Source organism: Corapipo altera, unplaced genomic scaffold (assembly GCF_003945725.1).
Source record: "Corapipo altera isolate COAL_440 unplaced genomic scaffold, ASM394572v1 54, whole genome shotgun sequence".
Lineage (NCBI taxonomy): Eukaryota > Metazoa > Chordata > Aves > Passeriformes > Pipridae > Corapipo > Corapipo altera.
Genome location: NW_020884902.1, coordinates 3,830,728 through 3,858,094, shown reverse-complemented (window position 1 = coordinate 3,858,094; position 27,367 = coordinate 3,830,728). Strand labels below are relative to the sequence as shown.

Below are 27,367 nucleotides of genomic sequence, written 5' to 3'. Positions count from 1 at the left end.
CGGCGCGCGGGGAGGGGCGCGGGCCCTACCTGGGGGCGGCGGGCGGGGGCTGCCCGGCCATGGCGGGACCGGCGGCGGGACCCTCCGCTCCGGCGGGGTCCGGGCAGCGACAGCGCGGCCCCGGCGCGCTGCGGAGGCACCTCCCGGCCCTGCCCTCTGCTCACTCCTCCCCCGCCCGCCCCGCCGCCTCCCCCGTCCCTCCCTCGCGGCCGGCGGGCGAGGGGCCGCGCTCCGCGGGGCAGCGCCGCTCCCGACCCGGGCGAGTGCGGCCACCCGGGGCAGCGCCGTGCCCGCACTCTTCGCACCTGCGGGTGCCCGGCCGGGACATGCGGGAGGGATGCGGCGGTCGGGGTCTGTGTCGCTGGAGCGATGTAGCGCCCGCACCGGGATCAGGACGGCCGCAGAAGTTGCTGGCGTTGTGCTCTGTCTGCGGTGTAGGAACAAGGACGTGACGGCGAGGTGCTGGGTGACTCCAGCAAGGAATGGGCGATCGTTGCCGAGTCCTCCTTACGAATGTCATGAGGTTCTTGGAGCCCCAGCCCCGTAAACCATGTGATTTAAATGACGGGGGTTTCTGTCGGTTTAGATGTGAGACTCAAGCATTTAGAAAAGGACCCTACTGAGTTAACTACAACTTACGTCTTGCTTTAAGCACCTTTAGACTATTTTGTTTGGTTACTTTCAGCAAAGTTCCCCCCCCTTTGTTTATTTGTTTACCGGTTGGTTGGTTTTTTCAAAACAATGCTGGATGTCCTGTGGCTTGGCTTTGTCGTGTTTGCATAACCATGTCGGAGAATCTGTGCAGTACAAACGATTAGAATTGGTCTGTAGTCATGGAAAGGTGAGATTAAAAGCATCTGAATCACAGGTGATGCATGGTGCAAATGTATATTTTTGAACCCATAGCTAGAGTGAACACTGAGCCTTCTGGGTTCAGCAGGAGTCCTTTGGCTCAGGTGTGAAATTTGCAGGGCTGGAGACAATTGTCATCACTCTGTAGCTGCAAGAGTCTCCTTTTGCTGAGACTTGTTTTCAATAAGTTTAGGATCTAGATCAAAGCCCCAGATCTGCTCTGTCCAGTTAGGTGATGAGTGTTATACTTTTGTTAGTTACGTAGCAAACACTGTGCTCAACAGAGGAATTCAGTAGTAAAACCATAGCAAGAATTTACACATATCCACAAATGATTGACTGCCCCGACCTCCCCTGCTCTCCCTCCTTCTAGAGTGTTGAAAGGGATAAGCCATGGAGCTGCACAGCTCCAAAAAGCACTTTGGCATTGCTGCTTTTGCAGTCGCTGGCTGTCACACTCTGCAAGGGTTCTGAGGGAGCCTGAGGGTCCCCCCAGTCCCTGTCAGCTGCATGGGAAACTGTAGCAAGTGCTGCACTGCTACCAGAGAGCATGGCAAGGAGCACCAGAACAGGCTGCCCAGGGAGGTCATGGATTCTCCCTCTCTGGAGGCATTCCTGTGTAACCTGGTTTAGGCGACCCTGCCTTGGCAGGTGGGTTGGACTAGATGATCTCCAGAGGTCCCTTCCAACCCTAAAAATTCTATAATTCTATAATTCTATAAATACCACTGCAAGCTTGACTCCTGTATGGTGAGCCCTGTTCTATAGTCATTGCTCTGTTCAGAGGTTTGGTGAGTGAATTCAAAGACAAAGAGGAAGGGCAGGTTACAAGGGCAATAAGTCCATACTTGGGCAACCATCTTTTTTTTTTTTTTTTTTCCCCCTGCAATAAAGATTCACTGTTTCTCTTCTTTAAATACATCATTCCTGTGACTTTTCTATACTTTGCTATTGCCTTTAGTTGGCACAACATTATGAAATCGTGAAGCTTAGTGAGTTTTGGAAGGGCCTGGGGCATGCAGAGAGAATTATTTTATATATTAAATCAGGTTTTGTTCTCTGTTCCAATTTAAAGCACAGAAATTTCTTAAACCAACTTTGCAGCCAGAGGCATGGTACCATTTAACTACTGAACCAACATTTTTCATTGTTAAGAAAGGCTACCTGAAGCACTTGTTGTTGGTGACTTTTGCATAACCAAGAGGAGGAAGTTTCATCTTAATTTTTGAATACCTCATAAGACTTTGTGGTAAGGATATGGATTACCCCTTCTGTCAGCTTGTGAAGTGACAACCGAGAGATGACAAGGCTAATAGCTACATTATGGTGTTTAAGGGTGAATGGAAATCAAAGCCAAGGGAAGTATTGGGGTTTAAATGTAAACTGGAGAAGCTGAGGAAAATAAGAGACATAACAGCCTCTGAGGGGAGTGCTTGAGACATTCTGACCTTCTCTGCCAGCCCATCTAACAGCATAGAAACCTGAGGAATCTTTCCAGATTCTGAGCGAGTGAAAAGTCCTGAACTCCAGATCCACACATACCTGCAGCTTTACTTGCTTAAGTGCAAGCCCAGGTTAGCACTGGAACTGGTTGTCTGCATGAAACATCTACTTAGTACTTAAATGTCAGCCCCTTTGACATGACTTCCTTGTCACTGTGCTGTACTTTTCTTGTGCCCTTCCAATGCTCTTGCATCCTTTCATTCCTGGAAACAGGAGGCTGTAATGCCCTTTCCTCTTCCTTAGTTCTCCCTTTGTATATTCTGTGTTTTGGGGTCACTCAGACTCCCAGGTCTATTGTGTCCCTTATCCCCGTAGACTGTTTCTCATCAGCTCTTCTCTAATAGACCCCACTACTCTACACAAATAGTGCTTAATATTTCCTATCATCTTCCACTTGATCGGTTACTTTAATTTCATTTATTTTTAAGTTGTTTTCACATGACTTCGCATCAGATCTCCAGTTTTGTGTTTGAAATGTCCTTTTTTCTCTTCCTCATGATAGTATTTTCTTTCAGATAAATTCAGTCTTGTTACCACTGAGCTTCTAATATCTCACATGTTCTTCCTTGTTCAGTAGCATGTCTACTCCTTCTTTGCTGTCATTATCTGATCCTTTTCCCGTCGCTGTTCTTTTCCCCTGGAGATTTCCTCTTATCCCACACTGAGTCCACATGTGACACTGCTGGACAGGGTCCAGTGGAGGGCTATGAAGGTGATTAGGGAACTGGAGTGTCTCTCATGAGGAAAGGCTGAGAGAGCTGCACCTGTTTAGCCTGGAGAAGAGACGACTGAGAGGGAATCTTATCAATGCATACAAATATCTGCAGAGCAGGTGTCAAGATAATGGGGCCACACTTTCTTTTCAGTGATGCCCAGTGACAGGTCAAGGGGCAGCAGACAAAAACTGAACACAGGAAGTTCCATCTGAATATGAGGAAAAACTTATTTACTTTCAGAGTGACAGAGCACTAGAACAGGCTGCCCAGAGAGTCTGTGGAGTCTCCTTCTATGGAGATATTAAAAACGTGGACAAGCCCCTCTGCAGGCTACTCTTGGTGAACCTGCTTTAGCAGGGGAGTTGGAACTCCCTAGATGACCTCCAGAGGTCCCTTCCAACCCTAACCTTTCTGTGACTTTAACTTGGTGCCTCCTAGGTGGCATTTGGGTTACTAATTAAAGCTGGTCAAGGCTTGTTCACTGGCCTCGTGGGCACAGGGTAGGGCATGGCTCAGGTCTAAATTCCCTTAGTCTTTAAAACACTGTGACTTCATCTGGACTGTCTGGGGTTTTTTTGTTTGGTTGGTTGGGTTTTTTTGGTCTGTTTGTTTACTTTTTTTGTTTTCTTTTTCCTGAGCAGAAAACTCGCAGTTAAAGAGTACAATTAGTCATGGGGCTGTGCCTGACTCTGTTGAGGTATATAGAGCACACAGACCCTGCCAGTCACATAACATGGTTCACTATTTCAGTCATAAATAAGCTTCAATGTCTTATCTAACCTCTTTAATACTTTCCTTTGAACACATCCTGAGCATTACAACTTCTCTCCATTCTGTGTTTTCCTTGTTTAGTTTCATGGTCTTATGTACTGTAGTTACTGAAACCTTGTAAGGGCTAAAGAAGTTAGTGTTAAGTTATCCCTGGGGTATTATATGTTACTTATCTTCTTCACAGATTTTGGAGAAGAAGCTCAGGCATAACATACAGCATGTGATTAATCTCTGCATATTTTTTTTCCTTCTTTTTCTTTTACTTTCTTTGCTTTTTTCTTTCTTTCTTATTTTTTCACCCTCATTTTACTCTTGCTCTCTCAACTCTTCTGCTCTAAGTCCCTTAACTTTCTAGATAGTTTTCACATTCCTATTTCTGGGTTTCAGAACAGCTTCTTCAGTACTGTTGAAATGCTTTGCTTCTGTTGTGAAGGAAAAGGACAGAGAGACCTTCAGTTAGGGACTCCGAAAGGAAATGACCATTTTCTGTCAGTAACTTTGGCACTTCAGAAGTTCATGACAGGTTTTCTACTCTCTAATTTCAGATTGTTTGCTCTTGTGAGTTGTCAAGGGTAAGAGCTCTGTGACAGAAGAAGAGAGGAGAGGTTTTTCCCTCATTAGAGGTGGGGATATTTGTAGCTCAGTCTCACCTTTACGTTTGGTTTTTGTTACCTGACGTGATATGACTCCATCATTTTCCCATCATAGACACTGCCACTCATCTGTCCCTTACTGCAGCAGATAGAACTGAGGTTACACCCATACTGGTTCTTTGGTTTTTGTCACATCCTTGTAGCTGATATGAAGTTCTCTAATTCTCACCATGTAATTTCATTTCCTTTTTTTTTTTTCATTAGTAACTCTTTGTTGTCTGTTTCCATTATCCTGCAAAAACTCCACAAACATGTCTTGTACCGACATGTTCTCTTCTGTTGCTTCTTCTCACTGTTTCAGAGTCCTTCTCTGAGCCAGCCATTATGACTTGACTTCTTCACAATCTACCAGAAGTGTCCTTTTCTCAGGTAGACAGCTCTCCTCTTCCCTGAAAGCTCATAGTCTTTATTTCTGAGGGATATGGCCAAGTAATACTTTGTGCCTTTTTTCTTATTCCTTGACAATGTTGGCACATAGCCTAAAATAACTATTCTTTTTTCCTGGAATCTGACTTGACAGAAGAGAACTGATTACTGTCACACACTGACTTGTTTCAAAGCTGTCACCAGAAGTATATTTTTCCCTCAGCTTTTAGATATGAATTGGCAACAGGAAGAGAATACTGTGGCATTTTAGTTAGCTGTCTGTCTTTTATGTGTCAGCCTAGGACACTGTTCTCCTACTGGATAACAAAAAGTTATGGTCAGAGAATACAATATTAATTATTCCAGTGGTCAATATCTTGCTCATTTTGACTTTCATAAAAACCCAAAGGAATACTTAAAGACAATTAGTCAGCCTTTCTGTTGGGAGCTTAAGTAGAATAAACTGCTGCAGAGTTGTTAGTTTGAACTGAGAGAAACTGAAACAATAGCACCAAACAGAGATGACTGTCTCCTAAGAAAATATGTCAGTCATTCCTGAAAATCAGAGGGAGCCAAACTTACAATAAGACTTTGATTTGGCTCCAGCCATTCTTGGAGATATTCAAAACCCCATCTGGATATAGTCCTGCACAGCCTGCTCTAGCTGATACTGCTGAGCAGTGAGGTTGGACTAAGTGCTCTCAAGAGATCCCTTACAACCCAAGAGATTCTGTGCTTTGTATGCTTCTGTGGCTTTGAAGTTTTGTTCATTTGCTGTAAAAAACTATCCTCAAAAACTTATGCTTATGTGTGGCTTGTTTGGTCTTGGGAAATCTACAACTCTAGACTGACTCTGTAACTGGATGATATTTTCAGGAACAGATCACTGTGGTAGGGGACAGAGCTTTTCACTTCCCTTTGCTTTTCACACAACCCTCCTAATTAGAAATACAGGGGTGGAAAGGCGAAAAGCTTATCACGTAGTACATGTTTGCAAATGCAGGATCAAAAACCTCTCAATATTTTGGTATTTTCTGGACAGAGGCATAATATTTCCAGAACAAATGTGATATTGTCAAATGCCCAATACGGGGACCATCTCTCTTACATAAAAAGAGACTTCATCCAGTTAGGACAACTAGGCCCTGAGCCTAATAGGGGCCTTTGGACACTACTGTTAATCAAACAGTATGTTTTGGTGAACCTCTATTTACCCTCCTTGTCCCTGTTTCCTGTGCAATTGGTGTGTGTACACAGACTACTGTTTTGACAGATGTGTAGATAGTCCCTTACAACTAAACTATATCCCTTTTCCAGTGAATGTAAAAGGGGTGCTACATGGTTGTTGTGTAGTTATTTTGAAAAGTTTTAAAAGCATAAGTCATGTAACATGGTTTATATTTGTTCACTAGATGTTTGTTTACTGAAATGTTTTACAGTTGGCTGTATTACAGTGTGATTGATTATCATAGATAATTAATGACCTCATGTACTATCAAGTTATTGATGAGGTTGCATAATTCTCTTTGTGTTGTTGTTCAGTGCATTGACTGAGTTCTGACACTGTAGGTGGACACACATCTTTTACCCAAAATATCAGGTGTATTTTGCTTGTAGAGTTGTGTTGGTTAAACTGTAACTGCTTGCATTGAAGATTAGGTTGTTAGCTTTAATATGTTAATACGTTTTAGACAAGAGGTTCTTGTCCAATACCTTTTTTGTTTTCATTTTTGTTTGTTTGTTTGGGGTTGGGCAGGAGGGAGTGTTTTTGGGTTTTATTGCTTTGGTTTGCTTGGTTTGGGTTTTTTCAGTTACAAAATCTTGTTCTGTCAGTTGAAGTCCTTTTCAGCTGTGTACTTGGGCAGTGACTAAAGCACCCTCAGTTAACAAATCAGTGTTGAAGAGGTGTCTTAATGTGTTGTAACAATTAAATTGCATGACTTAATTTATATCAGAACACATCTAGCTCATGAGATTCTTACTGGCAATGGCCAGGAGCTTGAGAGAAAGGTAGTTGTTAAATACAGTCAAAAGAGAACGAATAGTGTAGCTTGTGCTTAGCTCCAGACTGCATGACGTGGCTCCCCATTTGATAAATGCAGATCGTTACCACACAGCATGGGTGCTAGATGTACTTATTTTTCATCTACGCACATATCTGTAACTACAAAGAGAATATTTTCTAACGTAACCACGATTTTCTTTGACTCAATATGCAGTTTTAAATATTAAACCTACTCAGTCTGTCTGCCTGTCTCTCTCTAACTCCCAAACCTACACTCTATTTTCAGCCTACCTGCATTCCCAGAAAATGATGAGGGAAGAGAAGGGGTTAGGAGAGTACATTTAAATTCTGAAAGATTAATCAAGAATGTTAAATTGATGCCAGATCTTTGAAATTCTGATTGGTTTGTTGTCACTCTCATTTCAGTAAACTAGAGAGCTCCTATAATTGAGTGCTCCAGCTGATATCAACTGTATTATTTCATGGGGAAAGAAGGTGGTGTTTGCAATAAGCTCAAACTGAGCCATTTAGTTCCTCTTAGGTCAAAACTAATGCACTCGTTTTGTTCGGAACTGGGCAAGAAGCTGATAATAATAACCAGCTGGTAGGCAATGAGCCATCATCTCTAGCATTAACTGAAATCTTTTAGGCATCTAAAGGTGATGAAGCATGTCGAGTAGACAGAAGGTGACACATTCACAAACACACTCCGAGTTCATCTATACTGTCTTGGGTTTTTGGATAAAGATGAAAAATGCTTTTGGCTTCCTCCTGTTCTCTGAGCGTCCAAACATAATGTCACATGAGCTGTGAGAATATATTGTACACCTGCTGTGTGTTCATTCTTGCCCCTTCCTGCAACTCCAGAGGTCTTTCAGAGTGCTGGTACCACTTACATAAAAGGCTGTGATTATAAGGGTCAGCTCTGCTTTGAGAATACATATAGAATTTAAAAATTCTTTTGAATAATTAATGAACATGGAATCTGGAATTCTGAGTCTTCCTTAAAATCACTGGAATTTTTCATTACTAAACTATTTTTGGAATTTTTATCCTAATTCTAGCTACTGTCCTTCAGTGTAGTGTTTCCCCCAAGGCTTCATATTTTTGGCTGTTCTCCTGGGTGAAATTTTCAAGTGCTAGGAGCAGTTAGTTTTTAAATATGTATTGTATTTTGTATGTCTCTAGAAAAAGAGGTCAAGTCAAAAGACATACTAAACAGGTCTTACTTATAGCAACTGTCAGTAAGAACTATCCATTTTTCCTTTATGTCGATAGGCAGGCAGAAAAGAAGAAAAATTGGAAGAGGTCTGAAAAAGAGGTTGAAAATTAAAATACTAATGCAACTCATAATGCAGAATGTCTGATTTGATGGGGTTCTCTGCAGCTATAGTACTCTGTGCTTTGTAAGACTGCTATTGAGGTATTAAAATTGCATAGGTGTTATGAAAATACAATTAAAATGTGAAGGAAAATGGTTTACTTTTTTAGTAGATTTTCCATGGAAGAGTATACCGCCTGCTGTGTGTTAATTTTCTGGGTGGATTATATATTCATGAAATGCAACGTGAGAAGTTGCTCATGCAATATATTTGAATAAATGACAGGATATGCTGACAATGAAAGGCAGGCGTATGGAAAGGGTTACCACCAGTGAAAAAAAAATCAGGAATCTTCTGTACTTTAATCTCATTTTGGACATCTCTGGCTAAACTCTCAAGAGAATAACAAAAAGCTAGCAATCTTTGTTAAGAAGCCAGAAGGACTTAAATAAATGTGAAAACCCTGACCTTTCTTGTTTTGCAGACTTTGTGCTGATAAATTACCATGTACAGTTGTTTAAATAGCTGCAGGAGGAGAGGTTGTAAACAGAGGCCTACAGTCACGTAAAAATCCTATGGAGTTAAAGGTTTCAAAATTACTGTGAAATCAATTGGCATCACCATAGTAGCTAATAGTATTTCCAAAATCATAAATACCAGTTGTTAAACTGAAAGGCATTATTTCCACTGTAACAAGTACAGTTGATCTGCAGGCATGAAAGCCCCTCTACACAGCCCTGTTAATGTGGTTCAGACCTACTCTGTTTTCTGAGGAAATTTAAATAACATGACCCCTGCATCCATAATCCTCTGCATTTTCTCAGCAAGCTTGTAAAACTGCCAGTTACAGGATAACTTTTTGAGATATCCATGAGAACCAAGATTGCATCAAAGCCTAAATTTGCAAAAGCTTAAACACTTTTGAATGAAATTTCTGTATATTGGACTTGTCAGTCCAACAAGAACTGCTCTGTTGAGCTTCCCTCTGGCTCCTACCTGCTGGAAACGCCCCATATTCCTGCATGTCCTGCAGTGGACATGCTGAGAAATCACACAGTGTGTGGAAACATTGAGGTAATGGAAAATGTACTACACAGTTGATCACTAGATGCAGAGTGTGTTCAATGCCTGACCATGTTAGATGGACAGTGTGTGCCCAGACCCTGTGCATGGCACATACACATCATGTCTGGTTCTCACTGGAAGGTTTGCATTTCTACTGCCTGAATCATGGAATTCCAGCTGAAAACGTCACAAACCTTATCTAGCCCTCAGCTCCCACAGGCCACTGGGACAGAACATACCAATTATTAAGGCAGGCCCTCCTACTTCAGGGATGATGATGCAAGAGTTACAGCCAATATTTAGTCTTATTTTTGTTTTTGAAGTGAACTGATTATGTTAAAAATAGCAGAAATTATCCTACCAATTTTTTAACTGACTCATACTAGCTGATTGTTGGTTGTCCATGTGAAGTAATTATTGCACCTTGAAAGTTTCTCTAAAACTATTTTAATACATTGGATTAGATTCTGCTCACAGTTTCATGACTGCATTTCTAAAGTGCTATGACCATGTAGTAGCATCTTTAGTCCTGACCATGAAGGAACTATTAAAGAATTGACAAAGTGACTGTTCTTAGAGGTGAGAAAATATGTATGAAACTTAGTTTTGCAAGAGCTAATGCTTTTTTGGTTGTTGTCCAGAATGAATTTTTAGTGTTATTATAGAATGAATAATTGTTGAAAAATGAACATTATGTTTAACATCAATGACCTCCAATAGACAATGAATTTCTGAGGCTTAACTCATCTTTATAAACTATTAATTTAGGTTACTAAACTCTATGCATCTTCAAGAATCCAGTGTTTTAAGAATACAGTAATGTTAATACCACTGTCGTCTCTCTGATGCAAATGTTTAAACTTGGTGAGTCTGCATGGGAAGATCCTGGTTAGTGTTTTCGGTTGCTATAGAAGGAGCTCTGTCATGGTTTTGGAGAGACTAGTTTGCTCTAGCATGAACAGACAAGATGAGGCAAATAGCTGGAGAAAACCACGGTAAATGCTGTGGTGTTTTATTGCACTTTGGAGATTTCTGTAGTACAGTTGAAATGGCTTATGTGAGAAAGGTATTCAAGTTGAAGAAATGGAACTCTGAAAGACAAAGCTCTTGGAAGTCCTTCCAAAGAATTCTGGATAGTGATAATCAAGATCTCTATAATTTTTTAATTATTTTTTTGTTTGTTTGGGCATTTTTTAAGTTCTCTGGGGCCAGCAGCTTCCTGAGCAGCATGTGAATAACACCATAGGCTGAGGCTGCACTTGCTGCACTGTGTGTCTTTAGAGAAGGCAGTACTTCTAATTTGTCACTGTACAGCTACTGCTTTTATGTACTTTTAGCACTTCTGCTCTCTTTGAAACAAATAGATCTGTCAGTACGTGGTAGTCTCTAGAGACTCATTGCCAGAGTAGCCATGTCATTAAACTTTAATCAGCCCGCAGTAATTCACTGACAATAAAGATGAGTGTTAAGGTAACAATAACCTTTTGATCTGAACAAATGAAGACTGTCTCTGTTTAAGGAGCTACAGATAATGTGCAAATTATTATTAAGAAGTTTATTATTGCATGTTGACGTTCTCCTTGTGAAAGTACATACCAATATGGCAAAGGGTCTGACAAAAATGGAAAGATTTTATTATATGGTTTCTTATGAGGATTAGATTTCATGACGTCTGTCACTAACATTTCAATTTTCCAAAGCTGAGCTGTATTTACTTACAGGTAGATAAGTAATGGCGAGTTATTTATTTTATTTCGGAACAGGAAGGATTAGAGTTTAGGTGATTTAAAACCCCCCCAAAGCATTACCTACTAGGCATTTGATTTTGCAGTGAAATTACTATACCTAGGGAAAGATATTTTGCAGAATTAACAGAACTGAAGACCACAAATTATAGTAGAATGAATTTGTAAAAATATTTGTCATGGACATCTCATTTTAAGTCTCTAAAATAAGGCAGAGGTTTTGCCTTATTCATTTAGTTTGAATGTCAAATGTTGCAGTGTTGCTACTTACTGAAGTTTGTAAGAAGTTATTGCATAATTCATTTGAAGATTACAATTTAGGATTTTTGCAGTGGTTTTAAATTTTGATTATTTTGGTTTTAATGTCTCAGAAGAGTTGTGTGAAGATCCTATACAAAACCACAGAATTCTACCACAGTCACATTTTGCACTAAGCATTTATCACATGTACCTTTTGCTTTTACTGACATACCTAATGACTTTTCCTACATTTCCAGTATTACATTTCAACAGGCAAGATTTTTCAAAAGCAGTCAGTGTTATCCACACTTTCCATAGTGACTGTCCTACTCCACCAGTGGGATTTTTAGGAGTTTGGCTGTCAGTCAGTAGTTGATAATTCAGTGAACTTAAAAACTGTTTCATCTGTCTCTTTCTCCATAAATTTTTCTTTACCATTCTGTCATATTTCCTCTCCTGATCATCTAAAAGCATGAAAAATACTGTGCCAGCTCCACTACTTCTTGCAGAGTGAAGCTGGTCTTTAATTATAACCTTCAAAATTAGAATTTGCCAACTGGTTTGGAATCTGGAAAATGTTATATCCTATGCAAGCCATTTCATAGGCACAGCAGACTAATTTTGGTCCTCCGCAGGATTAACATTTTTCTTCTTCATAAATTCAACTTCTTCTCTCTTCTGACTGAATTTCCCATATCTGTACAAGAGCACAGTGCATGCATGAGAAATGTAACTTTTTCCGAATTCTGAATTTGTTCCTTATGTGTTCTGCTGCACTCATGCCAACAAATCCTTTTGCACTCTGCATTTGCCCTAGGAAAGAGATGTTTGGGATAGATTTGTTGGATTGTGGTTTGGGGTTTTTGTTTGTTTGTTTGTCTTTGTTTTGTTTTTGTTTTGTTTTTGTTTCGTTGGTTGGTTGGGTTTTTATTTGTTGATTTGTTTTGTTTTTAAGGGACAGATATTACCAATGTGATTAATGCAGTCTACATCTTTCTTCCTAAGTGCTCTTGAGATGTTCTCAGGAAAGAGATCAATAACAAACAGACTCCTTTTTTATTGACTTCTCATTGCACTTTAAACCAATCTGAATAGCAGCCATGGTCTGGGTTTGGGTACCTATACTTATGTGCTAACAGTGATTTTGGGCTTTTTGTGCTTAGTGACCACGCCATCTGCTGGGGATATTTTGGCCAAAGTCAGAACTCCTTATATAGCTCCTGATATTATCATGTATAATTTTTGAGATTTAAATTATGATGGTGTTGCCTGAAGTTTTTACACTAACACCACAACTTCCAGCTCTCAGAGGCATCTGTACAGTCTTTCCAGATGCATCCATTGCTGGGGGTGGCTGAGCAGGGGCAGAGCACTGATACAGTGCCTGTTCCTTTCTTCTAATCTTTAGTGCCATTCACAACTCCTGTAGAGAGCTGGCATGTACAGTAGGACAGATCTTATATTTGACTTTTGCACCTTTTGGTTTGCCAAAATGTTAGTAGTTCACAAATGAGTGGACTATGTCACTGTGCCTTTACAGAGATCCAGACTTCAATTCAATATTGATTACTGGTTAGAGAGGGAAACGCAAGAAGCCTGGACAGGATTGTAATAAATGCAGCATGTCTAGTGATCTGAATGCAGGCTGGGCACCTCTAGTGATCCCAGATCTCTCAGACTGCATGTTATCTCCTCCTCTTAATGAAGTCAATGGCAGTTCTTCTGTTTCTGTTCAAGTCGCAGTGTACCACATGCTTTCAGATTCCTAAAAGTCTTAGCCAATTTTAAGCTTTAAATTTCCTGCCAAACACACTGGAGATTCCAGTCATGTAACTCTGATCTCTGCCATGTCAACATCTCAGTATATTTCTGGATGGAATTCAGACAATCTGAATACCCACCAAGCACCTCAAACCTCTAGTGCAACAGCAGTGAACCCCAAGTGAGAGTAGGCTCAAATTGGTAGTTGGGCTTCAGATTTCTGATTTAGGGGTCTTTTGTTTCCTTTTTAATATTTTTAAGCATCTATTTAATCAGTATTCAGCAAGATATTAGAAAACATGTACAGACCTCGTTAAGGGCAGCTCAATCTCACCACTAAGGTATGTTTAAATAATTTCCTGAATGCAAGCCCTGCATTTCAATTTTTTTTTGGTAATAAAATGGAATAAGAGTAGAGCCATACAAAACCTGCTTTGTCAAACTGAGTTAGTAGTTCAGTAATTTAATTAAAGCCTGATAAAATTAGACCTATTTTGAGGGGGTTTTCCCATGGCGCTCAATTACAGGTTCTTAAACCTTTGGGAAAGGCAAAGCCGATGGTAATTGTATCGTGTCTTGCTTCTCTGAATGATTTACTTTCTTATTTTATGCTGTACTGAATCGATATCTTTTTGGTTGAGCTTTATATCTACATACTGTCAAATATTTGGAGTAGACCTCAGGAGTATGCATTTGCTCACTGCTCCATGGTTCATGCTCAGATTTCTTCCTTATCAGTCTTCCAAGCCAAAATTCATGCAACCATTCCCCTACTCTTTACATAAATCTGAACAGTGCAGAATGTTACCAGGCCCTGCACTTATTAGCATTATTTTTCTGTTGTTGAATCCACTTTATCATCCAATCTTGCTCTCTCCAGCACTGATGGCAGAACTCTTTTGAATTCCCCCAGCACAATTTGAGTTTTATAAGTAAATAGTGCCTACTTGGATATATGAGGCTGCTTTATGAAATTTTGGAGACAGCTGTACTCTTCATACTTCATAGGCTGAATTTAAACACATGGGGAGGGAAGGGGTGTGTGAGTAGGGCAGTGGCTGTCATTCCATGTTCTTCAAACACCATTAAAAATTGCACATTAATATGTGATACTTAAACTGAAGGTCACATATTAGTATGTGTGTAAGTTTCTGGATAAAATATAAGTATTTGAATGTATACTTGCATATATACTATCTGATATCTTGTATGGTTATCTTCAACATTTGTGCAATGACTTTATCATCCTTCTTGGAGCTAATATTTTCAGTTTTCAGTTTGCAGTTTATTGATCTTGTTTTTCAGTGGAACATCAAAATATCTTGTGTGTTGCCTAAACTCTTCTGTTTGGAAACCCTTGTCATGAAGGGCTCTCACTAAATATTTGTGCAGACAAGGGCTTGATCTTCACCTTTGATATCATGTTGAAGGGTGAGAGATTGGTCAAAGCATCTTAGTTTGGGATTTTTTTCTATCTTAAGAACAGTGTGTGTGGGGGAAATCCTCCATATATTCTAAATGTAAGCAGATGGCTTCAATCAGTGTTTCATTAGAAATGGTCTGATATAAATAGGTTTTAAATCATATTATTCGGGGAAGAGGGGAATGTTCTTGTTTATTAGGTTTTTAATTTACTTTTATTTGGTTTGTTTACTTTTTATTTAAGAAATCTGAAGGGAAGTTAATTAATTCTTAATTTCTGGTTGATTTACAGAAAAACCTCAGGAAATAACTGTAAGACTGAACCAAGTTTTATGCTATATGGACTTGGTTGATTTGCTATTGGAATACAAAGACTACTGATGCCATGGGATTTAGAGGGAACTCCTCTCCCCCCTTGTATGAACAAGGGCAGGTTACATGAAACTTATAAACTTGACTGAGTTCTGTTTTGTATAAAGCACAGTGTTTTGGATGGTTTTCATATCTCAACTCAGTTCTCAGTATCTCCAAATTCTTCTTAAACTAAAGAGTAAAAACCCAGAAATAATTTTAATAATGAGGAAAAAATTAAAATAAACTTTAATTTGGTTTTGGGATATCAGCAATGTAGTCTTCAAGTTTAAAGAGAAAAATAAATATTTTTATTTAAGCTTTACAGCTTTAATGGTGTTTCAGGTGTAGCTAATTTTTATCTGTCACCAGAATCTGCAATGTTCTTATTCTTATGGAGCCATGAAGCTGTTTTTCTTGTCAGAAAACACTTGCTAAGAAGCAAATTCTAGAGAAAGAAATAAAATTATTGTGTGGGTTTATATCATGCTATAAATACATGTAAATTGCACCATGTATCAAAAGCTCATTTATACAAGTCGGATAATGAAGCTAGTTATACTGAAGATTGAACTCAAGTATGTTGATTTTTTTTTCTTTTTTCTAAGTTGGTAATATCTTGGGCCTTTTTTCTTTATTCCAATGTTGAAATCTTAGAGCTGACTCAATCGATGTATTACATTCTCTTAATCCATTTTATATGGGGATAACTCCTCACAAAGTTAGTGATGTAAAAGTTGATTGCTGTAGCAGCCAAGTTGTTGTTTTTACTGTAAATTAAATTTTGAACTTTTTTTTTTTCCATTGTTCTGAGCGTTCATCTGTAAATACAGTTCAGTTAGATGTGAAGATCTTTCAGCACAGTAAAACACTTTGGACACATGGAATTATCCACTAAAATTCTCAGAATGTGGTGCTTTCTAGAGGAAAAGAGAACAGCTGAGAGAAATAGAAAGGGGAGTATAAACAGAGAACAATACAGAGAGAAACAGGAGAGGGGTGTGTACACACACTAAGATTAAGGGTAAGAAATGTGCAGCAGAAGAACCATATTCATTTTTAGGGGTGCATGTTACCAGCCTCCTCCATAGTTCTCCAGATTGGATGCTTTGACCTCTAAAGTCCCAGTGGTGTCGAGAGGGGAACAGTTGGTCCATATCAATCTATACAGCTATACATATCAATCCATATAGATATACAGAGAATCAGGGGACAAGTCAGCCTGGAAGGAACTTCAGAAGGCCATATAGTCACACCAAACCCCAAGATATGTGAACTGCTGCTGTTTTGTAAATTTGTACCGAGGTTTAAATGCTGCTATGCCATGAAACTCTACAAAATAGGTCTGGGAAAACCCATGAAAGATAATTCCCTTTACTGAAAGTAATGTCAACTGTACTTAAGCAACTGTCAGAAGCAGTTGTTCCAACATGTTCTTAAAAATTCTCTCTGCTAGACATTTCCATAACCACTGCAGGTAATCTATTCCTGTGCTTCAGAGCACTGGGTAGGCGATGTGCTTCAGCATTATCACAGTTTCAGATGCCCCTGTATCACAATTCAGAAGCACAAAGTACTCACTGAATTAGCAGGAGACAAACTGGCATAACTTCATTTATCTAACTATCAAGTTCAAGATACTATCTTACTTTTGTGTTGCCAAACAGATAATTTCTGCTACATTTATGCTGTGCTTTGAACTGTCAATTGTCATAGTAGGCACAGTAGTATTTATCTTGGGATGTTTCAGCTGGAAACACTTAAACGGAGCCTAATTGAGAGATACTGAAATCATAATAAAAGGACTGAGCTGAAAACAATTAAGGGTATACTTGGATAATGACGTAGCTGCATTAATTCAAGGACTTTTAGAAGAGGAATTGAGTAGAATTGTGTGAAGTATTTGCCTGGACTGTGATACAAGTGCTGTTATGGTTGTGAAACTTAGGTAACCATTAGTTGAAGGAGTTCGTGCAGCTGTGGAAGAAAAGCTAAGCCATGCAATTTATATTTGATCTGAAGAACAGAAGGCAAAGGTGCTGAATGGTGGTAAAACTGAGAGAATGTCTGCATGGAGGCTTAGATTTTGGGAATAGAAGTGCAGAATTCAGTCCATTAACCCCTGCGTAAATGAGCCCCTCCAGGCTTTCCAGAACTGCAGAGTAGTTCAGCTAACACCAGCATTTTGCTGAAGGAAGGTTACTCTATTATGCTGAAAAACGCCGACTTATTTCTGCAGACCAGCAGTGTGATGGTGCCAGTAATGTTGCAAAAGCCTCTATGTGAAAGTCTCATCTTTAGTCCTTGTTGCTGCTTGGTGTTATCACGACTTGCTACTTTCATGATGTTGTGGGCAAAAATTTGCACTACCAGATTATCTGTTATCACTGTCACAGCCCAGCCCTCTCTGCTGCTAACACAAGATGGAATTATAAGCATCAAAGGGAAATGAAAAATCAAATCAAATTGCCTACTGAGTGACTCAATTGCATTTTCTGTTTATTAGATGTGATGACAAGATAAAATACCATCATTCCTGGGCAGTTCAAAAGCAATCACTGGCAATTTATTTGATAGTTATCTCTTTAGGCTCTGTCTTTATTTCCAATCTGCGCAAGAAGAGGTATTTATCTGCCTAAATTTAGCCATTTTCCTCGGCTGTCTGTGTTTGCCAGCTTGTCTTCTAGGCAGACTAGGAGAAACAGAAACATCTTCAGAGGATTTTTGAGTAGGTGTTGAACTCTGAATCACTGTCTGGGAGAGCCCACTGAAGCTTCTTTTTCCTTGTTTTGTTGAGCAATTTGCCTCCTTTATATAAGAGTAGAAAGTTGGACAGTGACTTTCCCCCTTGATACAATGTGACCCCTCTGGGAGTAAGCTGATAAACCCCATGCCGTACTTTCCTTTCTTCCTTATTGTTCTTGGGACTAGGGTGTGTATGCAAAGAGCAGAGTCAATGCAGGCCAGCCTTTGGGAAGAATAAAGTATATAAGATGCTACAAACAAGGACTTTGCTAGATGTCCTCTAGGACCTGTCTGCTTTGGACCTTTTCTAAATCTCTGGGACTTCACAGATAGACATATTGCTTATTCTTTATGGCTAACAATCTCTTGAGAGGTAACAGCACAGAAATAGCTGTATAAGAGGTTATTTTAGTTAAATAAATTATATTGGAAGGCCCTGCCTCCAACAAAAGTCAAAAGCATATATTTAGAATTGAGAATGAGAAAGGGACAAACATGTATGTCCAGCATCCTCTCATTCTTTCCCCAGCTCCAAGTATTTTTAATACAGAAACATGCTGAGGTAATGTTATGTAGACAGTAAATGCTGATGGATAACTCTTCCACAAATTTGTCTACTTTCTCTTTAATCCGTATAAAATTACATATATGCCATATATGGCAAGGAGATCCACAGCTTTACTAATTTTTTATGAAAAAAAAAAAACCTTTTTTGTTCATTGTGTGTTTGGTTTTTACTAGCTTCATTTGAGGCCACTTGCTTCTTGTGCTGAAAGAGACAGTGAATGGGCATCTTACCTTACTACCTCTATGACATTCACAATGTTGGAGATCTGTTTCATATGTCTGATGTTTGCTTTTCCAGATTTCAAAGTCTTGGACATTTATGACAGGCATTTTTCTATCTTTTAAACAACCTTATTTTCTTGAGAGGAGACCAGAATTTTCCACAATATTTCCCACCAACCCCTCACTCTTTTACCTTGTCCAACCTTTCAGGGTTCATTGACATGACATTTTTCAAAGGTGCAGTATTTGTGCAAATTTGGAACAGCATAGAGTACATATAAAACCTGCTGTTCTTCCAAATTTAAGGTTCCTATTCTAAAGCCTAAGAGCACTGAAGAATGAAAAAGGAAAGGTCACTAGGATTGCCTTGGGGGGCTGTGTGTACTTTTTTGTTGTTGTTTTTTTTGGGGCTTTTTAAATATCTATTAGACATGTTTCACCTTAGGAAAAACGTCAAGAATGGCTGAAACATAAAATGGAGAATTTCAGCCATGTGCAGAGTCTAACAAATTTCTGCACATAGAGATGAGTTGCCAAATGTAGGCCTCCTGCTTACTTTGTCTCACTTCTTGACCGCTGTTCTTTTTGTTCAGTGGGTGAGGAAGCTGGTGAGAGAGTTCCCATGCTCTCCCTCTTTCATCATGTTCCTGCAATGCAGCTTGAATTTGCTACAACATGTGCTTTTTACAGGAACAATAATCATGCAAATCAGTGCTGAACCTGGATAGTCTTTGTGCTTTTGCACACGTATTTGAAATGTACTGCAGTGAAATGATATACCAGCTTATTTTCTTGTAGTAAGTGCCCTCTGGACTGAATTTACAGGGCTCCTATGCAAGCTGCTGCAGAAGAGTAAATCCTATTATGGGATTTCTGAAGGCAGACTGAAGAACTGACAGAAAGATGGGTCAGTTCAACTAATCAGCTTTGTAAATGCATTAACATTTCATTCAGGAGAGATGACCTAGAAGTGGTCAGCTGCCTGCAGTGTCCATAGGACTGAAAGGACCAAAGCTGCAGAGACTGTGCAGTAGGATGGTGTGGCTCTGTGCAAGCAGGCTGCCTGCTCACATCTCTGGGTGATGGGCATGAGAGATGAGCACAGTGACTTCACTGTTCAGCTACACTCACATATCTTGCTTTATCCTGTGATTAGACTGAACAGGCATCTCCCACAGGATTTTATCTGATGATCATCCTGCAGAGGGTCTATGTGAAAAGTACCTAATACTTGACTGATGTGTAGCTGCTGTCCTAACTGTAACTGCAGTCAGCAACTGTTTGTATTGCATGACTAATTTTAGCATAAAATGGCTACAGGCATTTTAATTGCTCTGTCGATCAGACCTTCACTGGTGAGGTAGCAGAGGCCTTGACTGGGCAAATTTTGGCTCTAATTAGCTGTGTCAAAGCCATCTTCATTGAAATCAGAACAACTAGTGTTTGGAATATATGTGATTAAATAATTACAGGTTTTTCTCCCAATTTTACTTCAGTGGCTTTCCAGGCTACTATCTGTGAATTTGAACAGTTATTTATTAGATTGTAGTGGCTATACAAGCTGCAGAAATGCAAGTATAAACTTGTAAAAGAACCCTGACCCTGCGATTTAGAAAATGGGAGTGCCAAGGGTTAATGAAAAAGAAGCAATAGGTGATATGCAATGGTGTTGGCAAGTCCTGGGCAGAAATTTCCATGTTTGTACAGATGGTCTCGTGTCTGCAGTGATAATGTGGCTCAGAGAAAGCAGGAGCTGCTGCTGCTAGTGTAAATAGAGATGTCAGTAAGAGGATTTGTTGTATTACTACCTGTGTAACAGCAAAAAGGTGCTGGATTTCCATAGCCAGGGTCATTATCCTTTCATTTAGGCCAATATCAAACCCAAAGAGAAGGATGAGCAATGTGAAAGATAGCTAATCCCGGTCAAGAAAAAGTACGGGTGTTTGTTTGTGCTTTTTGGTTTCTCATTTTCTGGGGGGGATGAGGGGATGGGATGAAGTATCAAGTGCTACATATAATGCTGTTAGTCATTTATATAATTGCATTGACTCACTGTTTTTGATGCACTGAGTTTTCCTTCCAAATTCAAGAAGATGGAGAGGATCAAGGTGTATTATGTAGCACCCAAATAGAAGTTACCGTGAGTGAGGTGTAATGAAGAGTGGCTCTACAGAGTTCATTGGTCTTGGAAGAAATAAGGGGTTGTGCCGGGAGACATAGTCCTATGAGCAGATGGAATAATGAGTTTATATTGTAGGCTGAGTCTAGTTATAGCTCACATCAAAAATCTGCTCTTTCAACGTCATAAATATCAGTCATGTTGGTCAGATATGTGGGGTGCATCTGCATTACCAACAGCTTGTTGATGCCAAGGTCTAAAAGGGATTTTAGTGCAGAAGTACCATTTCATTCTTCGTTCCTCATATGCCCATGTGTTATCCTAAATAATAGGAAGCCATTTCACATCTGCTAAAATCACTGCTATCCCACAAAAGGTGTTTACAACTAAAAGGGAGTCCTATTGGGGATACTTAGTTCTCCTCTTGAGCTACCATTGTTTACATGTTATTACTTTGTATCAACAAGTTGTACTGAGCTTGAACACAAATATGATTTTTTTTTTTACTGAGAATGCTGCAGATTCCTACATATGTGGAGTTTTGTGCATGTTCACAGGGGCAGATGAAGACATGATAATGAAATTGAGTCAAAAAATGAACAGATAAATATAGACCAAGAGAAAATAATCTAGTAAAACATTTGACTTCATAAAACAAAAGCTATGTAGGAGGACAGCAGTGTTACAAACTTAGCAAAGACAATAAAAACAAAAAAGTGAAAGCTACTTTGTGCTTTTGGTCTTCCACCTGCAGCTTACTTGTTTCTGTCTGTACTTTTTTGCACCCTCTCACCCTAGTTCTTGTCCCACCTGCCAGTCTCCTTCCCTTGCCATATCACCTGGGAGAGAGGAGCGGAGGCATTGAAACCCAGGAGTGAGAGTGTTTCTGCTGGCATTTCTCTGCCTGTTGCCTAAACAGCCTCGGCTCTCCCATTGCTGCCAGGACACTCAACATGGCAACAGCTATGTATTATTTTTCATAGAAATGATGAAAAATACATTCCTGATGGCAAGGAACACTCATACATAGCAAACTGCTTAAAAAAAATTGTTATGTAGTGGATATTGTTATAGGGGCAAAAGAGAAGTTTCTGCTAATGCTAATCTTCACAAATGACTGAAATACTTCCAAAAAAAAAGCCCCAGTAAAAATTACTGGTGCGGAACAGATAATGTGGGAAATCTTCAATTCCATTTCTTGGAATATAAGAAAGTTCTAAAATTGGCTGCTTCTTCCATTATAACAATTACATTATAACAGTAGACACTGTAATGGTACCCGAAGGCAGCATTGCTTGCTTTGGTAATTTTCATTTATATCCCTCTGTTATGATTTAGCTCATGGGCTTTCCCAAAGTTTTTCAACAGCATGAATAACCCCTGTTTCACCTACTCCCAGGCTTCCCTGTTTTTTCCTCTAGAATTGTCTCCACTAGTGGGAATCTCTATGACTTTGCAGTTTGCTACATTGCTTAAGAACATCGTGTGGTACAGTATTACAAATAAGACCTTAGAATAAACAAAATAGGTTCTTATTAGGAATTGTTTTCTTACTGTTATTTACTGATTTGTTTGTAATCAAGAATTTTGGCATTAGAAAATGAATATAGTTATGTTCCATCTCTTTTGGGGTGTTTAAGGACATAGACTTCTCTGTACATTATCTGTTGAAAATATAAAATTATCTGTTGAAAGACAGCAAGGTTTGTTTGCTAACATTCTCATGACCAATAAGACAAAAATAACCAATATGTTTCTGGTGTAGAGTCTTGTTTGTTTTTAGTGGCAAGCTGTTGTTTTTGGCAAGTTAAACTACTCTATGAACCTTCCTTTTGGTAACTATTGGAGTTTGCTGTGTTTGTGACACAGCAAAATAACAAAACTCTCAAAGCTGAGGGGATCTCTCCAATTTTTGAGATATTGTCATCCACACTAAGTAGATTGAACTGTATCATACTAGTTCTGTTGGAAAGGATCTGCAGTAAAATTTCCTAGTGCAAATGTCAGTATTAGATACATCAAGGATTAAAGAACATAAGTAAACAATGTGTCAACAGTAGCAGGTTAAGAAAAAAAAGTTTCTCGTTGTTATATTTATCCCTAGATTTCTTTGTCTTTGAAGTTTACTTTTTCTCTCAGTCATGAACATTGCAATGCTTTTTTGTTTTTAATGAAAACTAAACCTCTCAATGCCTCATGTCAGAAGTTTCAGAAACAAACTAAATAGCACAATACTTGAAGCAGAATAGAGAATAAGCAACACTGTCTTGACATTGCACAAAAGTGTTTATTAAACAACTCCATCTATATCATGCTTCCAGCCTTACTCTACACTCCTGAGTTGCTGGTAGTGTTTAAGAGCTGGAGTTTCTAGCATTTCAGCTATATGTGTGTTTACCTTTCATGGAAATAAAACAATCTGGCTTGTATTAAATGACTGAAGTATGAATTGAGGATTGCAACAGCAGATGTGAGGGAAACAAAGACATTTTAGCAAAGGCCCCTTTTTTCTTGTGTTGCCTCCAATTGAGGCTTGTCTCTATAAGTGCAGAATTCTATTCTACCAAACGACAATTCAAATTCAAATATATGCATAACTGGCCTTCTCCTCAGAATACCCTAACACACAGGTTTTAGTTTGCTATTTATGTTGTTTTTATAGACATCTAAATCCTATCAGGCTGAGCTCCAATCTCCTCCAGCTTTATGGAATGTTTCCAGAGGAAATGTTGAAATTGATAGATTTCATGTCTCAGTTGTTTGCACCGTTGCCTGGTCTTAGTGCTTGGTCATAAACTAACTTGGCACTTTCAGATATTTAGATATTTCTTCTGTGACCCGATTTTGAATTCTTGATCTAACTGAAGATTTCATAGTCTTTTTGGGTATATAAACTTACAGAATCAGAACCAGCATCTACTATAGGCAAGAGTAAATCCTTATAAACAGCCAGACTGAAAATAGCTGCATATCTCTTCAAAACAAAATAGTGCAGTGAGTAATATACAGTGAGTGGTACATCTGATTTGTGTTATGTTAAATATATTATAAAATAAATTAATTTAAGGTACAGTGTGCTTACTATCTGGAAAAATCTAAGTGAACTATTTAGAAATTTTGAAGATGTATATGTCGGTTTATTTTCTTGGTGATTTCTAATAGGAATAACTATTTAAAATGCATCTGATCTAATTTTCATTTCAGGTTTGGTGTTTGGGTTTTTTTTTAAATCACTTATTTTCACGTGAGCTGGGCCATAAAAACAAAGCCTAATTATTTGCATGTCCTTTCCCTGCATGTCTGACACCCTCCTCTCAAAGGTCCTGCCCTCATTAGCAAAGACTCTTGGCATGCACAGCATGTGCCTCTCTCATACAGATACATGATGGTGTCAAGTCAACTCCTGCAGCCTTCAGTACCATTCCCAACAGGGGGCCTGTAAATGGCACATTCCCTGCTTTATCCCATGGGTTCGACTCAGGGATCTGAAAATGGGATCTAATATTCCCAGTTCTCTGGGAAGGACTTCAGGATGAAGTTAAACATGGAGAAGTGCTGAATTCTCCAGCTGGAACGGGGCAACCCTGGATGTACGGGCAGACTGGGGAATGAGATACTGGAAAGCAGTGCCAGGAAAGGGACCTGAAGTTCCTGGTTGATGGCAAGTTGAATGTGAGTCAGCAGTGCCCTGGCAGCCAGGAGGGCCAACTGTATCCGGGGGGCATCAGGCAAAGCATCGCCAGCCACATGAGGGAGGGGATTGTCCCACTCTGCTCTGCACTGGGGTGACCTCATGTTGAATATTGTGGCAGTTTTGGTCACTGCAATATAGGAAAGACATTAAGCTCTTAGGAATATCCAAATGAGGTCAACAAAGGTGGTAAAGGGCCTTGAGGGGAGGCTGTATGAGGAGCAGCTGAGGGCACTTGGTCTATTCAGCTGGAGAAGAGGAGACCGAGGGGAGACCTCATTGCAGTTACAACTTCCCCATGAGGGGAAGAAGAGGGGCAGGCACTGATCTCTTCTCTGTGGTGACCAGTGACAGGACCCGAGGAAATGGCCTGAAGTTGTGTCCGGGGAGGTTAAGGTTGGATATTAGAAAGAGGTTCTTCACCCAAAGGGTGGTTGGGTGCTGGAACAGGCTCCCTAGTGAAGGAGTCATGGCACCAAGGCTGCCAGAGTTCGGGACGCACTTGGACAATGGTCTTGGACACATGCTGTGACTCTTGTGGTTGGTCCTGTGCAGGGTTAAGAGTTGGACTCAATGGGTCCTTTCCAACTCAGCATATTCTGTGATATCCCAGCAGTTTCCACTTCACTCTGGGGCTGTGTCTGCCTGGGCAAACAGAATGGTGCCTGTGGGATCCTTTGGGTGTGCGCAGTGTGTGAAAACAAAGGGCTGTGCTCTTCTTTGAGGGAGAAGAATAACTGTGGCTGTCCATGGTGAAAAGGACACCTTCATCAGAAAACAGCACAGTCATCACAGAGGTTGCTTACAGGTTCACAATCAAAATTAAGCCACTAAACTGGGGTCCTGTCCCTCAGTCCCTGGAAGGGGCCCCCTGGGGCCTGAGGTCTGAAGGTGCCCCTTGCTGAAAGTCCCTGAGGTTGCGCCTCAAAAATTCTAACTTATGAAGTTATTTCTAGAATATCAGTCTTTCTCTTCCCTAAAAGTAAATCCCTGTTTACTTTCTTCACAACAAAATGATACCTTTAAAAAATCCAACCTACCCAGTTGCCTACCCAGTTTCATGGAAACCTGTGAGAAACCTGCTTTCCCTGAGACACAAACAAATTCAGTGTGTGGGTGAAAGGCATTATTGAGATCTTTTTGTAAAACAGTAGGAGAAAAAAATTGTAACATAACATTATCAGAAAAGCCTTAAAATCTGTGGGATTTTGATGCAGCTGAAGGAACCATGGATGAAAGTAATGACAGAAAGGGCATTCAAATGCCTTTAATTAAGGAAACATTTATTCTTCCCTCTTGTCCTTTGTTGTATAAAACTTGCAAATAGCAGGCAGTTTTGTCCTGGCAAGGAAGCAGCTGTGAGGAGCCTCTGGGCAGTGAATATGGCCAACAAACAGGATAGCATGATGGCACACAGCTAAAGGACTTAAAGCAATAAACTATAGCCCAGAGTTAAGAATGCCTGCCAAGGACTGCAGCTTGTGTAAAACTTCTCTCAGGTAATTTCAAGGGGTGGGAAAGCAGGTAACCAATATTGCTATGAGGTGAAAATTCTGCTTTTCCAGTTCAGAAGGCCCCAGAGATCCACAGATATCTCCTGGCAGGTGTCAGTAGCAAGCTGATGACTTAACACTAACTCTGAAAAGTCTGAGCACAACAAAAAAATGTTGTGGGCTCCATTCCCTTAAAGCTTAAGTGAAATTTTTAGCTTTTGCATTGGTCCCCTCATCAGTAAGTACATTTACCTGAAATCTTACATTTAGAGGCAGAAGTTACCTGATACAGGCCATACACTAAAACAGGCCCATCAGTCACCAGCCTTGGGGCTTGTGGCAAGTGCTGCTGTAGAACGTTGATTTTTTTCTTTTTTAAGATCTATAAAATACTGTTTTCCCCTAGGCTATTGTTTTTAAATGTGTTGGAGTCTTATCAGAGGAAATAATCTTAAAGACAAAAGTTCTGGTTTTTTGTTTGGTTGGTTTTTTTTAATTGGAGGTTTTGGCACAAAGCTACACAATTTTACAGCCTCAGAAGAGCTTAGTAGGCAGCCTCTAATTTTTTTTTTTAATGCAATTTTGTTGCTTTTGCTGCAGCAGTCGAATCTGTTGTGTTCCAAACAGAGAGCAGCACTACGCTTATCCAAAGCGTGGCCTCAAGCTAGTATCTGCATCAATGTCAGTTTGGGATTAAAAACCTGATTTATTGTTCGGTGTCTGGAACTATTTTATGAAAAAATAGCTTACCTATTCCTTCTGCATTCACCTATGAGACCCCTCAGTCCCTCATTCCTCATTAAACAGAAAACAACTCTTTAATAGAGACATTTATGACTTTTCATTACGGTAAATGATAAACTTCTCTCTGTGTTCAGAGTACCTCTCAGCTGAAATGTTCCCAGTCAGCTGCTCTAAGAGTACTTACCCTTTAAACTCTGTCTAGATAAAAACACAGTTTCTTTATTTTGATGCAGCCCACACTTTTCATGGAACAAGCTAATTATATTCCATAATTACCTGAATGTTTTTCTTCCAGTTTGTTGCTTTTTTGTGACAATGTTTGTCACACTTGTATATTTGTATATATCACTCACTGAGTATGCAGGATGATCTTCAGCAAGCAAGTGCAAGTGGAGGTCAGACACACTGAAGATTACTGGTGCTCTTTAGCAAGAAACTTTTAGTAGAATCCCTAGTGATGGATGAAAATATGGGAATATGTCACAAATACAGGATTTGTCCAACACTTCAGAGACTGGACAGCTATGAATTGAGGGAATAGCAACAGTGATAGAGAAGGAATAACTTCAGTATAAAGCTCTCTAGCTTTATGCAGTGCATGATGGTACAATTAAGAGACATCTTACTGTTTATCATAGGAGAATTGGATTTTGGCATGCACTATAGAATGGGATTAACTGCATCAGAAAGAAACTTTATTGATCTAAAAAGGTTTTCATATATTCAAGAAGAAGTACTATTAAAAGAGCAGAAAAAGAGGACTGGGAAAAAATCTCTTACCAACAGGCTGAAACCATGGTCCGGGGCCATCTTGGCAGGATGGAAAGGAATCTGGGTGTAGAATTCTTCATGGCAGTCAGGCATCCCATATTTTTGCTTCTTTGATCAGATATGGTCAACTTGGTCCTTTGTCAGAAAGGCTGCTGAGTGCATTAAGAGCACTCTGACACTAAATGCGTAAAGTGCTTGACAGGATCTGACAAGCAGGATTGGAGAGTTTAATTCAAACATGTA

At 39.7% G+C, this 27,367-nt stretch overlaps 1 protein-coding gene across 4 annotated transcripts in view; it reads right to left on the bottom strand.

Annotated features, from left to right (window-relative positions):
• Positions 1 to 27,165, bottom strand: part of SPHKAP (SPHK1 interactor, AKAP domain containing) — a 95,911-nt gene extending 68,746 nt beyond the window's left edge. For 2 of the 4 annotated variants that reach the window (XM_027650583.1, XM_027650586.1), the window contains exon 1: positions 27,134 to 27,165. In XM_027650583.1, the coding sequence (XP_027506384.1) occupies positions 27,134 to 27,150 (17 nt within the window). In that variant the 5' untranslated portion in view covers positions 27,151 to 27,165. Of the gene's footprint in view, positions 1 to 29; positions 69 to 305; positions 454 to 27,133 lie in introns of those variants that run through there. The other 2 variants (XM_027650585.1, XM_027650584.1) reach the window with 2 other exon arrangements.
• Positions 27,166 to 27,367: the final 202 nt, after the last annotated feature.